Source organism: Carassius carassius, chromosome 38 (genome assembly GCF_963082965.1).
Source record: "Carassius carassius chromosome 38, fCarCar2.1, whole genome shotgun sequence".
In the NCBI taxonomy this organism is placed as follows: domain Eukaryota; kingdom Metazoa; phylum Chordata; class Actinopteri; order Cypriniformes; family Cyprinidae; genus Carassius; species Carassius carassius.
In genome coordinates this window covers 10,810,983-10,825,142 of record NC_081792.1, presented here as the reverse complement: position 1 = coordinate 10,825,142, position 14,160 = coordinate 10,810,983, and the positions used below count along the sequence as shown (strand labels likewise).

Below are 14,160 nucleotides of genomic sequence, written 5' to 3'. Positions count from 1 at the left end.
CACAAGGCACTGCAGATACATACAGAGAGAAAATCAAATCTACAACAATATATTATTAGTTCATACCCTCAATAATACTATTGCTATGGGTTCGCCTATTAATGAAAAGCTTTTGTCAGTCAGAGATTATTAAACCCTAAAAAGCAGAATCCTACAGCCTTGTTAACGCCAGACAGTGTGCTCACAGAAAGAGAAATAAATTATTCACAGGTTTAGCATATACATTATATCATCATCTTTATAATAAACTCCGTCGTTATTTTAGATTTCTTTTGACTCCTGAACAAAGGAGAGTGTAAATAAGAGACCTGAGCTAGTGTACTTCAAGTTGAGAACGATTCAGTTATTCCTGCACTGGTTTTTTTGGCATATCTTCTGTAGTAAGTGAGGTTGCTTGGCTTTGGTTTTGCACTGACGGAGAGAGTCTGAGGTGCTAAGGCGATTGGTTGTTTGAGGATGAGGTAGGTGTGTGCTGGACAGATTGTGGCCCGCTGTTGCCCGAGGAAGATTTGTTGGATGCCCCTGATGAGGTCGACGCCACGGCCTGGGCGAAGAGAACACCTATTGTGAGAAAACAGGAAGATTAGTCACAGTCAAAACAAGGAGAACTTGAATCTAATCTACGTGGTGATGGCTCCTCACCGGTGTAGACGACTCCATTGAGCTCCAACGACATGCTGATGCTGTTTAGGCCATTGGTGGTCAGGCTCATGGCCGAGTCTTGCCTGCTCTCTGATAGACAGAAAAACAAAACACAAAACGAAAAAGTAGTTGCACACCTCGCCTCAAAGCAGCAAGAGGGATTCTCACTTGATTCGAATTGAATGATCAGCCACAACATTAAGACTACCTGTATATTAGGGCTGCACAATAATGTTTAAATGGTTAATCATTAATATTTTGCTCTAAAAATAAATTGCAATCGTATTGTAAACCACCACATAAACAAACTGGCTGTATTACACTTTTATTTGAGCATGATATCTCAAGTTCGCTAAGCTCCCGCTTACATGTTCATCAGCGCTTTTTCTGTAATGTAAAGAGCGTGCATGCTCATGGTTGCCAGGTTGGGAAGATTAACGGGCTGTTTACATGAAACGGTTTACAACGTTTGGGGATTCATTCATGATAATTGCTTTTTGGGAGCATTAACTGTTGAAAACAGATTTCAAAATTTTACAATACTATTATCGTCTCTTTCTATACTATAAAGACTGTGAAAACAGGCATGCATATTACGTGTTCAGTCTATATGCATCCAGAATTTCTTCACGAAGTCATGATATAACCAACTACATTTGGATCCGTGTGAACTGGGACTATTTTGACAATGTTTCTACCTGTACACAAAACGTAAAAAAAAAAAAAAATGCTGCAAAAATACTTTTATGAATGAGACCCTTTTACGAATGCGTGACCAGAGATGCAGGCAGATGGGTCCCGCAACTGTTTGGTTTCCTACATTTTCTAAAATATCATCTTCTATGTTCAGCAGATGAATGAATCTCACACAGGTTTGAAACAACCCAAGAATGAATAAATGATGACAGACGTTTAATTGTTTTGGGTGAGCCATCCCTATGAGAATTCTTAATAATGGCACTCACAAAGCTACTAATAACATTCTGTTGGCAGAATGATTCCAGCAGGGGGCACTGCCTGAGCTATTTCAAGTTGATAGATAGAAGCAGGCTAAACAAATGAAAAGAGTTCACATGCAGCGGCAAGGCAAATCTATTCAGTCCCTTCTTCATCTTCCGATAAAATACACAAGGTGAAACTTGTAGTATTTAACACCTCTAACCAAGAAAAGGAAGTCATGGTTGTGTTGATGAGGCAGGGATTTCCCACACGGCAGAAATATTGGCCTTTATCTTTTTGTCGTTGTGGTCAACACCTTCAGTCTGCTAATGAATCAGACCCTTCATGCCAGCATTCTTTAAAGTAGATAGATCAATGCAATTCTACAGTTCTGATAAGATCTAATCAGAGCACTTCTAAACAGCCTTTAGTGGCCTCGTTCATTAGAATATTACACTGTGGGATCATGAGAGCTGGAATGACTCATCCTCGAGAAGGCTGTTGACATCTCCACCTGACAACCACTGATCTGTAAAGCGCACTTACCACATGCTAGTAATTTAGTCTGGCTGTGGTAATATCTTCACAACCTTTCATACAAAATTAACTGGTTCCAGTGAATGATGATGATTTCATTCCACACACAGGTTTCCCTGAAACATCAAACATTTTATAAAAGGTTTTTTCTTTTGTTCTCAGGTTGGTGTTTATGGGAAAGGATAAGTAAAAATGTAAATGAAATCAACTCTTTGTAGTCTAACTGTGCCTGATTTTACAGTACAGTATGTTTCAACGTACGTTTATGAATAAGCATGACTGTACAACATACATATACACTTTTGGACAATGTACCAAGTTTTTTTTTTTTTTTAATTGTAATTTTTAAAACAGTGTATTTAGATCTCACTTCAAAAGCTAGCTTTTTTTTTTAAATACAAGAACACATCTTATGTAAACACCACATGAGAAAATGTTCATTAGAGTCCAATGAACCAGAAAACTGTCTTAAACCCTTATTATTAGTAGTATTATTTAATAAGCATGCCATTGAATGGCAAATAACAGATTTGTTTTCCATGAAGCAAAAAAGCCTTGTGAATTGAAACGCACACTTGATAGACTGTATCGCCCCTGGTGAGAACTGCTGGTGTGGTTGGTTTTAAAAAGTGATTGCACATGCCTACTATTGACATGTTTGGTCCATGTGTTGGGCCGAATGTTAAAGCATCAGTACCTTGGCTGTTGATGCGGATGTTCATGGGGATCTGTGCTGTCATGGCCAGCAGGTTGTGTTGAAGGGCTCTCTGCAGTAGCCGCTGGTGTTCCTCCAGTGGCAGTGCAATCTTCTTCTCTGGGGGCTCTCCGGACTCCAGCTTGTCCCGCAGCTGCTCCAGCGCAGCGACCTGAGCGATGGTGGCCGCCTGTGCAGCCGCAGCCCGGGCCGCAGCTACCGAATGAGTGGCCAGAGACGCAGGCAGACGGGTCTGAACCCCGTCATCCTCTACAACAGACAATAGGACAGAAGGACAAAACACGGTTGAAATTAACCAAACCATATGGCAACATCAGAGTCATTTTTCTAAGATGTCATTGCATGTCATAAGATTGAACCACAGTACTGGCTAGATCACGTTACAGATCGATAGTTAATGTAGTCTTTTATAATCTTAATTACAATCTTAGATTACTCAATTAAGGTAATGTATTCAGACTACTTTGATTACTTTCAGATAACTTTTTAACCAAAAAAAAAAGAAAAAAAAGAGAGAAGTAAATATATTCTATGCTTTGATGTCAACAAGAAGAAATGCATTCAACTTTACATTTCCCAAACTATGGTTAATGAGTTGAAAAGCTAATCGTTAATTAAATATTAAACAGGAAAAATTTAAATAATACATTTTCTGAAAATTAAAACCATTAAAATAAAACAAATGATCAGACAAAAAAATAAAATAATAATAATAATAAATATATATATATATATATTTTTTTTTTTTTTTTTTTACCTGGATGTCAACTTGGTCATTAACTGACATCAGAGAAGCGTGAACATGCTCATGTGTTGTTAAAATAATTTAAACATAACTTAAACTCTCATGGGTCTTTAAGTAAATATTTTATATTAAAAGAGTTTGGATGACAAAAGGTCTGGGAATCTCTGCATTAATAAACATTAAAAAGTCACATGAAAGCATATAATGAAGAACCATACATCTCTATATTTTGTCAGTGACTGAGAGGTCCTTTTGTCCCCAAACTCAAGAAGTATGGATTACAAATTTACTTACATGGCATTTACACGGCCATTCTATTTTGTGAATAGAGTCAAAGTTAAACGGTATGAGACACACTAACATTTTTTAGAAAGAAACTTGCTGCCATTGTGTGTGCAAAATGTAATCATGTATTCCATTTAAAAAAAAAATTATAATCTGATTATGAGCATTTTAAAATGCAATATATTCTAATTACCAGTACTTTATTTTTGGAATCTGGGTTACATGTAATCAGTTTCTACCCATCATTATGTAACCATGACCCACTGCATTATATTTTGTGAGTCTGCAAGCAGGTTTTACCTTTCTTATTTTTCTGTAAGGATGAGACCGAGGCTCCATTGCTGGGCAGGGTGATGCCCATGGGAGGCATGGAGAGTTTGGGTGTGGAGAGCATGGCAGATGTCCCGTTGGGCGAGTAGGTGAAGAGCGAGCTCCCGAAGCCCTGCCTGCGTCCCTCTCGCCGGTTACTGTCGATGGCTGCCTGCAGCTCATTGGGGTTGCTGAGACACCTCTTCTCACATTCGTAAGGATACAGATACTTCATATATCTGCAGTGCACAATTAAAGGGGTAATGCAATAAAGAATCAAAATATTTTGGAGATTAACACACATAAGTGGTTACTTTAAAATACTAGTTACTAGTTTAAACTCCCCAGATTAAAATATGAATTATTAATTTTGTGTTCTGAACAACTCATGTCTGTCCATCAATCACAAGAGCCATACTACTTCAGGTAAAGAAAAAGACCTTTTTGGTGCAAGAAACATTGCAATGTAAACTAAATTTGAGAAATCTGAAACTCCATGTGCATGAGCATGATGGTATAAAATAGTTTATAGATCATTAGATCAAGGGAGATTCCCCACCTCTTGGAAACCCCCATTTAACCAGCAATTTTGAAAAACTGGTGGCTAAACAAATTATTGACCATTTTAATAATAGTCCTTTTTCAATTACATCCGATGCAGTTCGGCTTTAGGGTAAATCATTCCACAGAAATTACTAATCGTTATTTTATTGAAAAGGTAAAGGTGAAGCGGTAGGGGCTGTATTTCTTGATTTACAGAAAGCGTTTGAAACTGTAAATCATAATATTCTTTTACTTATTTAACGTATTTTAATTTTTCAAAATAAAAATCAGTACATTTAATTGAATCTCATCTCAATTATAAATTCAATTCACTGTGCCTGTCAACTGGTGTTCCACAAGGGTCAATACTGGGGCCAATTCTTTCTCATATTATTGTCTGACAAGTTGGTCTAATACACATGCTATAGTTCAAAAACCAATGGAATTATTGTACAAACAAGCACTTAAATTGTTTTCACCATTTTCATATATCTTATATACGTATAACCTGCTTAGGTGGGAAAACATCACTTAGTTAAAAGTCTGCATAAACCGGAAGTAGCAGCCGAATATATTGCATTGTAGTGATGTATTTCCAGCTAAATCTGAATATTGAATAGAGGGCATGGTTTTATGTTTGCGCTCCTCCTCTCGGTGTTTCACTCAAAGCAAACTAGCAGTTAGAGGGGTGGGTTTAATATTAATTAAAGATTTCCATTTTTTTTGGCCCTAATAACATCTGGCAAAGGGACTACATTGAAAACTAGCCTTTGGGCTAATTTGGGTACATTTACATTCACAAATGTTGATTAAATGAACACGGTCCCTTTTTTGTGAAAAATAAATAAATGGTGTAAATGTGGCTCACTGCTGTTTCTGCATTAGTCAGTCAAGCCAATGGCTAAACCAACTTCACACTCTTCCTGTTAGTAGCATGAAAAAAATATGTTCTTTATATTGTGATTATTTTATATACAAAAAGCGATCAAAACGCTGGAGGAGTCAAATTGAGATAAGCGCGAGTGTATCAGTGATTTGATTCAGTATTCTTGCCCAAACTCCCATTAAAATGACGGTTTACACTGCTTAACTTCCATAGTAAGTTATTTACATAGATCGGGTTGCAATGAGATCCTTGCATCTTGTGCTCACTAGACACAACTGTGTTCGGCTGCAGTGCAGTGCTGCAACCTGATGCAACGCGATTCATTCTAAATATAGTGCTTTAATCAACACTTCTCACTATCAGGTAATCTTGGCGGCTGATGGTAAAGATGCAGTGAAAGCTTTTGAAAGCATTCCACATGTTATGCTCATTTCATATGCAAAGACGTTAGCCAAACACAGCAGTGGGTGTATCCATTCTACAGTACATGTGCAAGTAAACGTGATTTCTCCTGTGAAGGTGTCAGTGAGTACGTACTGTGTTCTGAGAGTGAAGGCAGCGCTGGTGATGGAGGTCGGCAAGTTCAGGCCCTTCGTGATCTCCCTCCACAACTTTTTATTTATGACCTCCACCAGCCCCCCCTTCTCTGTCACCAGCTGGTACAGCATATAGAGATCCAGCACCTGCTTGGCCATGATGGGAATCCTGTTCACTGGAGTCCCTGCATGGAAACCAACAGCTGCGCTGAGTGACTTAGCACTTGAACGTATCCTCTACAAACGAAAGGAACTCCTTTTTTAGTCTTCGTTTGGGAAAATGGTAAAGGGTTTCTACTTTTCTCAAGGCAGCAGATTACTGTGCTCATGCATTTGTGCTTTAAATAAACCTAGCTAATACAATTTCTCTCCCAGGTTATTAATTTATTCATCAGGAGAGGGTTCAACAGATGTTGGAGAACATTTTCCGCAGCCAGTTTAATAGGGACACGCTTCAACAGTTTCAAGGCCGAAACATGACATGGGGGGCATGTGTTCGAACTCCCATGTTAGACCTGCCTTAGCATGATATGGAGAGAGAAAACTGCAGTGCTTCGATATAAATACACATAAAGATGACTGTAGAGATATGAAAGACGAGCAGGGTGTTGATATGGAAAGGTCTGGGTCATCAAGGTCTCTATAAGATATAAGATATTTTTGATTTTCTTTACACATACCTCTCTTCTGCATAAAGCTGAACAGATCATCCAGAAACTCCTTCCTCTTTGGGTCACTGTCCAGTTCATAGAGCTGCATACGAAAAACACACAGACAGACAAAGAAGGTTAAGAAGAGCAGCGAATGAAACTGTGCTCTCATTACTCACTTTGCCATCTCTCATCCGAAACGGCATTATATAAGCAATAAGATGTAAGACTGTGCTGTTTTGTGAAAAAGTCATGGCTAAACAGAACTGTTAGCTAGCAAGTGCTCGAAACTAATAAACTAATACAAATAATAAAAATAAAGTGTAATTATTTCATTAGAAGATATTGTTTCTGTCATTAAAGCGTAATTAAGGTGTAAAAAATGGGTGATTTGAAGTTATGCATTGCAGCTGTTTATGCACCGAGGCCGGTTTGTACAGCATGCTACCATAATACACTTACTAATATGATCTGCTATATTTGCTAAAATAAGGAGTATACAAGACACATTGTGCAGAATAGTACATACCAAAATGCAACACTCAAGACCTTTCTTTTCCACTACAATTTAATGATCAATAATTAATAATAATAATAACAAATTAAATTCTACTTGTTTTTCATTTATACCATCATTTCAATTTTAAATGTTTAATTATTCATTATAAATGATACATTAATAATAATAATAATAATAATACTACATTTAATTTTTTAACAAATTAGTATTGTTTTTTAATTATAGTATAATTAAAAGTAACAATGAAATGATTATTATAATTCATTTAAATTTTTCTCTCCTGTTAAACCAGTTTTACATTTAATGTATGAAAGGTGCTATATAAATAAATCTTTTATTTATAAATAATTATAATTATTTTCAAAATGATGTCCACGAAATGCAATCTAACCTGCTGAATTAAACATGCAACGTGACGAGGTGATCAAATATAGGGAGGCCAAGTGAGAACAACACAGCACACTATACTTTGGAACATTTATCATTGCATAATGCATTATTTCATAGTATAAAACGTATGCAGTAAGTAATAACCAAGCTAGTTCGTAGTATTCCCGAGGACAAGAACTGTTAGTTTTATGATGATGAAATGTAAAATGGTGTGTTAATCAAATCTTTAGTTTTAATTAAAGCAATGTTTCTAACAAATGCATGAATGTCTGAAGGATCTTAATGACAACAAAAGCTTCATGTGCCGAAAAAGACACTATTAAATCACGCACAGCCAGGAAAACAGGGCTGGAAGCAGAGCAGTGGGCAGCGTTGAATTGGTCATTCTTTTTCTCCTTCCCTTCTTGTTCTCCTCCACGGTTCCTGAGCTCTCATTAGCAGCAGAGGTGGAGGGTCTGAGTGAGAGGAAAAGTAACGCTGAGGGCCAATGAGGGTTAATTACAGGATGTATGGGTTTCTGAGGAGTGCCACACTATAAATCTCTCAAATGAACTGCCTCTTCTCTATTTTTGTTTTGAACGGTACTCAGCTCCACCCTTATATTTTAATCATAATTCTGTTTGTTCAAAACCAGTCACCCAGCAGGGAGCTTCATATCATTTTAAAGTACCTCTGTGTAATTCTTAAGGAAGAATCATAAGGCATGTAACATATGTCTCAAAAAATGCTTTGAGAACTCATAAAACTGTTACCGTGTTTGATTCATTTCAAGATTGAAAAGAACCAATTACAAAAGTAATGCCTTGATTATCAAAAGAATGTATCATGGAGTCAATGGAGTCAGTCCAATTTTAAACCAACAGCTTAAGCCTTTCAGATTGCTTTATTAAAATACTGGCTCATAAAGAGTGTTTTTATCAGAATAGTGAAACACTGTTATGGGGCTTTATGCCACATTTATGTCTACTACTACACTAGTATATTATGTCTGAGTATAGAAAGTATGATTTATGAAATGACCTTTCCCTCAGCAGAGTACTGGAAAATAAAGCACAACAAAGTGCACAGCTATAATAAAATGATATGCAAAACTTCTGAAATAGTTGCACTTTTGTTTGAGCAGAATATCTCAACAGAGATCACTAAACTCCAGTTTACAGGTTTGCTAGGGCTTTTAGCTCATCAGCATTTTTTCTCTAATATACAGAGAGGGCGTGCGCTTGGTTGCCAGGTTTGGATGATAAAGAAAGGAAAATGTATCAATTCATGAAAAAAGCTCTGATTAAGGATTTCAAGTTGAAATCCGGCATCCAAAAAGATTTGCGAAGGTTTGTTACCAATGGAAAGGTAACGCAAACAACAAATTAAAAATGAAATGTTTTCAGGATAAATAGCCCATGAGCAAATATCACATGATTATGCTTAATAAACTGTGAGAAGAAGAAACTGAACTATGAACTATAAAATGATTCATCATGTAACCCTAAGGACAAACACATAAAAAAAAAAAAAATCTATCAGCAGGTAAAGAGGAACCAGTCATTATGTTCCCGACTTTCTGTTTGACATCTTTCCCTAAGAACTTTAGCTTTCACAGATGGATAGAGCTATGGATCCTTTTGCCCTAAATTCTGCGTATACACCCTAAGCCCCCTCCCTCGTGCTGTGGAAACACATCTGTTTATGTGTTTGAAGACGTCCAACATTACCTCAAATACAGGGTGGAGAAATGTACCCGAACAGAGTCAGCTGGATGTGAACGTTTCACTTCAAATCATTTAAGACCTTAAATGTGGTGTCAAAAATTTGGTGGTAAACTGCTGGTAAATTAAGTGAGAAGTACTGACCAACATCACAGCTAAACAAAGATCAACATAATAAACAACTTAAACGGGAGAATACAAACAAGCATTTGCGTCCTAATTTGAATTCAGGAATGTTTCCCAAGAAATGGGCTACCAAAATAATTACACGAACACATGTAACATACCTAACAATCACGTTACACTTAAGGATGCACGATAAATCCTATTTCTAATCGTAATTGCGATTTTGGTTTCTTGCGATTTTTGCCCACTGATTATTTATTCAAGAGATGCTTTATTTTAATTCGGCATTTGATTTATCTTGCATTGGCAACAAGTCATCATAAGCTTTCATGGTTGGGACTGCCAGCTGTCAAGAGTTAAAATCCCTGAATCTATATATGACAACAATCAGGATAAACACTAATGTTTTAAGCAAACTAATCAGTATTAACAGTTTAAACAATCACGCAGCCCTAGTTACAAGTAACAAAATAAAGGTGTGTAATGCTTTTATGGGTCGGTTTTACATCTCAAAAGGATTTCAGAAGTGAGCGAGTGAATGAATGAATGCTGAATTGGATACCTTGGATTGACACTGAGAAGGTCTGACATTGTTTTGATGACACGTGAGCTGTTGGCCTCGAAACGAAGCAGCAACATTTCACACCTGACAATCACCTCAAGAGGCAGGCAAAATGAGAAAAGGGGGGAAGGGCCGGAAACGAGAGGCCCAAACGGGGGAAGGGTAATTATGAAAGCACATAACAACAGTATCGATCTCATAGAGGAGCCTGTTCTCAGACACCTCAATCTGACTTCATTTGAATGGTGGTGTTGCATTGAGGGCAAAGGAGAATGTGGTTTCTGTATTACTGAGAGAAACTAAAGGGTCACAACGTCTTTAGCTAAAGCACGCCTTCAACAGAAACACCTGCATGGAGTAAGAAATTGACTTCAGAAACCTGAAACTCTGAATACTGGCTATATTATTCAAATTTCTTATTAATTTAACCCATACTGAAAACTGTGGGCTGTGAGTCAGTCCAAATTTTCGAATACACTCAATAGATAGTATGAAAAACCTTGCATGATAATGATTCATAACTTTTAATCATGATTATTTTGCTCCAAAAAAATATAATCATTTATGAGAAAAGATCTGACGGGGGGGATTTAAACTCTTGATATCTAGCAACTACAACCATTATAGCTTACGAAGCCTCGTTACCAATGCAAGACAATGTTTTCAGGATAAATAATAAGCGGGCAAATACTGCGGACAATTATAATTACATTAACATTTAATCATTTAGCAGACGCTTTTATCCAAAGCGACATACAAATGAGAAGAATAGAAGCAGTCAGGTCAACAAGAGAACAACAACAGTATACAAGTGCCATGACAAGTCTCAGTTAGTCTAGTATAGAACGCATAGGCAGGGTTTTTTTTTTTTGTTTTTTTTTTTATAAAATGAAAAGACAAGAAAAGGAAAAGTGCTAGTGTTAGTTGGTTAAGTGCAGGCGAAAAAGATGAGTCTTTAGATGTTTCTTGAAAATGAGTAAAGACTCAGCTGTACGAATTGAGATTGGGAGGTCATTCCACCAGCTGGGCACAGTCCAGGAAAAGGTCCTTGAGAGTGATTTTGAACTTCTTTGGGATGGCACCACAAGGCGTCGTTCACTTGCAGAGCGCAAACTTCTGGAGGGCACATAAGATTTAGCCAATGAGTTTAGGTAAGTTGGTGCCGTGCCAGTGGTCATCTTGTAGGCTAGCATCAGTACCTTGAATTTGATGCGAGCAGCTACTGGTAGCCAGTGTAACCTGATGAGGAGAGGAGTAACGTGAGCTTTTTTTGGCTCATTGAAGACAACCCTCGCTGCTGCATTCTGGATCAATTGCAGAGGCTTGACAGTACATCCAGGAAGGCCCACCAGGAGAGCATTACAATAGTCCAGTCTGGAGAGAACAAGAGCTTGGACAAGAAGTTGGGTTGCTTGCTCTGACAGGAAGGGTCTAATCTTACTAATGTTGTATAAGGCAAACCTGCAGGACCGGGTCGTTGTAGCAATGTGGTCAGTGAAACTTTACTGATGATCCATCACAACTCCTAGGTTTCTAGCTGTCCTCGAAGGAGTAATGGTTGATGAGCCCAGCTGTATAGAGAAGTTGTGATGAAGCAATGGGTTAGCTGGAATCACCAGGAGTTCTGTCTTCGTAAGGTTAAGCTGAAGGTGATGGTCATTCATCCAGCTAGAGATGTCCCTCAGACAGGCTGAAATGTGAGCAGCTACCGTCGGGTCATCTGATTGGAATGAGAAGTAGAGTTGGGTTTCATCAGCGTAGCAGTGATAAGAAAAGCCATGCTTCTGAATGACAGATCCTAATGATGTCATGTAGATCGAGAAGAGAAGTGGTCCAAGTACTGAGCCTTGAGGAACCCCAGTAGCAAGGTGTTGTGACTTAGAAACATCACCCCTCCAAGACACACTGAAGGATCTGTCAGAGAGATAGGACTTAACCCACAGGAGTGCGGTTCCAGAGATGCCCATCTTTCTGAGGGTGGACAGGAGAATCTGGTGATTAACGGTGTCAAAAGCAGCAGAAAGGTCCAGTAAGATGAGTACAGAGGATTTTGAAGCTGCTCTTGCTAGTCGCAGGGCTTCAGTAACCGAGAGCAGAGCAGTCTCAGTTGAGTGGCCACTTTTGAAGCCAGATTGGTTGCTGTCCAGGAGGTTGTTCTGTACAAGGAACATAGAAAACTGGTTGAACACAGCTCGCTCAAGTGTCTTTGCAATGAATGGAAGAAGGGATACCGGTCTGTAATTTTCAAGAAGTGCTGGATTTAGAGATGGTTTCTTGAGCAGTGGGCTTACCCGAGCCTGCTTGAATGCTGAGGGAAATGTTCCAAAGTGAAGAGAGGAGTTGATAACGTGATGAGCGAAGGTATGACTGAAGAAGAGATCGCTTGAAGGAGGTAGAAGCTACAGGTAGTCCAAAATGCAGCAGCTAGAGTCCTTACCAGGTCAAGAAAATATGATCATATTACCCCAATTTTACAGTCTCTGCACTGGCTACCTATTAAGTTCCGTATCTGTTACAAATTATCATTACTTACCTATAAGGCCCTAAATGGTTTAGCTCCTGCGTATCTAACTAGCCTTCTACCACGCTACAACCCATCACGCACCCTAAGGTCACAAAACGCTGGACTTTTGGTAGTTCCTAGGATAGCAAAGTCCACTAAAGGAGGTAGAGCTTTTTCACATTTGGCTCCCAAACTCTGGAATAGCCTTCCTGATAATGTTCGGGGTTCAGACACACTCTCTCTGTTTAAATCTAGATTAAAAACGCATCTCTTTCGCCAAGCATTCGAATAATGTATCTCTTAAATTGTGAGTGTAGTTGCATCTGCATTTTTATTCTTTAGCTTGGGTTAAACTAATTTTACTTTGTTGGATCAGCAGCTATGCTAATGATGTCTCTATCTTGTTTCTATGTTTTGCCACGGGATTTACATCCCGTGGTAACTAGGATTTACACAAGCTCCAGTCTGGATCCAGAACACCTGAGAAGAGATGATGCTGACCCTCAGAGGACCCCAGATGATCCTAACCTTGAATCAACAAACAGAACTAACAATTATTGCTACATGTGTGACTGCATCATATAATTACTATTAATTAATAATATTGATAGTTCATCATCTAGCTGACTACGTCTTGTATTATTATTATTATTTTTATTTTTCTAAAATCCTGTCAAACGTGCACAAACTACTAGCTACTACTAAATATTGTAGAAACATAATTTTCTGTAAAGTTGCTTTGTAACGATTTGTATTGTAAAAAGCGCTATACAAATAAACTTGAATTGAATTGAATTGAATTAATTTGGAGATGGTTCGGATTCGTCATTTTCCCGCAGTGTGCCTTATGAAAAGAAAAGTGTCAAGTGGATTCCAAAAGCTACTGAAAACTATGGACCCGAGATATGAGCTTCCCAGTCGCAACTACTTTGCACGAGAAGCACTGCCACAAATGTACACTGAAATCAGACAGAGCCTTGCTGACCGGCTCGCTAACGTGACCCATTTTGCGTTGACCAGCGATATGTGGTCGAGCAGGACGTGTGAGCCTTACATGAGTGTGACAGTTCACTTCATTCAAGACTGGGAGATGAAAACAGCGTGTCTACAAACAAGTTATTTCCCCCAGGATCACACCGGTGAGCACATAGCTGAGGCCCTGCAGGACGCAATTGCAAGCTGGAAACTCCAAGAAAAGTATCTGGTTGCTATAACAACCGACAACGGGAGCAACATCGTCAAAGCGGTTGAGCTGAATGAGTGGATGAGGATGCAGTGCTTCGGTCACTGACTGCACTTGGCTATGGGCTAGTTGCATATCTCCGCCATCTTGGATTTCCGGTCTTGCGAGTGTGTGCGTAGATATTTCCGGTTGTGCTAAACGTCAGTGCAGAGAACCGGAGAAGTCAAAATATTACCTTCTATATGTTTACAGGATTTATAATATCACTTCAAATGCAAATAAGATATACACTGCTATTATTACTATACTATAAATGTTAACTAGCCAGTGGATTTGAAACTTGTGTATGTTTGGGTCTGGTGAATGAATTACACTATGTTCCCTAC

At 38.4% G+C, this 14,160-nt stretch overlaps 1 protein-coding gene across 1 annotated transcript in view; it reads right to left on the bottom strand.

Moving 5' to 3' along the window:
* Positions 1-211: 211 nt before the first annotated feature.
* Positions 212-14,160, bottom strand: part of LOC132119299 (AT-rich interactive domain-containing protein 3A-like) — a 28,107-nt gene continuing 14,158 nt past the window's right edge. Inside the window, exons 3-8 of the mRNA XM_059529140.1 lie at positions 6,818-6,890; positions 6,139-6,322; positions 4,164-4,411; positions 2,816-3,082; positions 643-732; positions 212-561 (exon numbers count right to left, since the gene is read on the bottom strand). Coding sequence (XP_059385123.1) covers positions 434-561; positions 643-732; positions 2,816-3,082; positions 4,164-4,411; positions 6,139-6,322; positions 6,818-6,890 — 990 coding nt within the window. The 3' untranslated portion in view covers positions 212-433. The remainder of the gene's footprint in view (positions 562-642; positions 733-2,815; positions 3,083-4,163; positions 4,412-6,138; positions 6,323-6,817; positions 6,891-14,160) is intronic.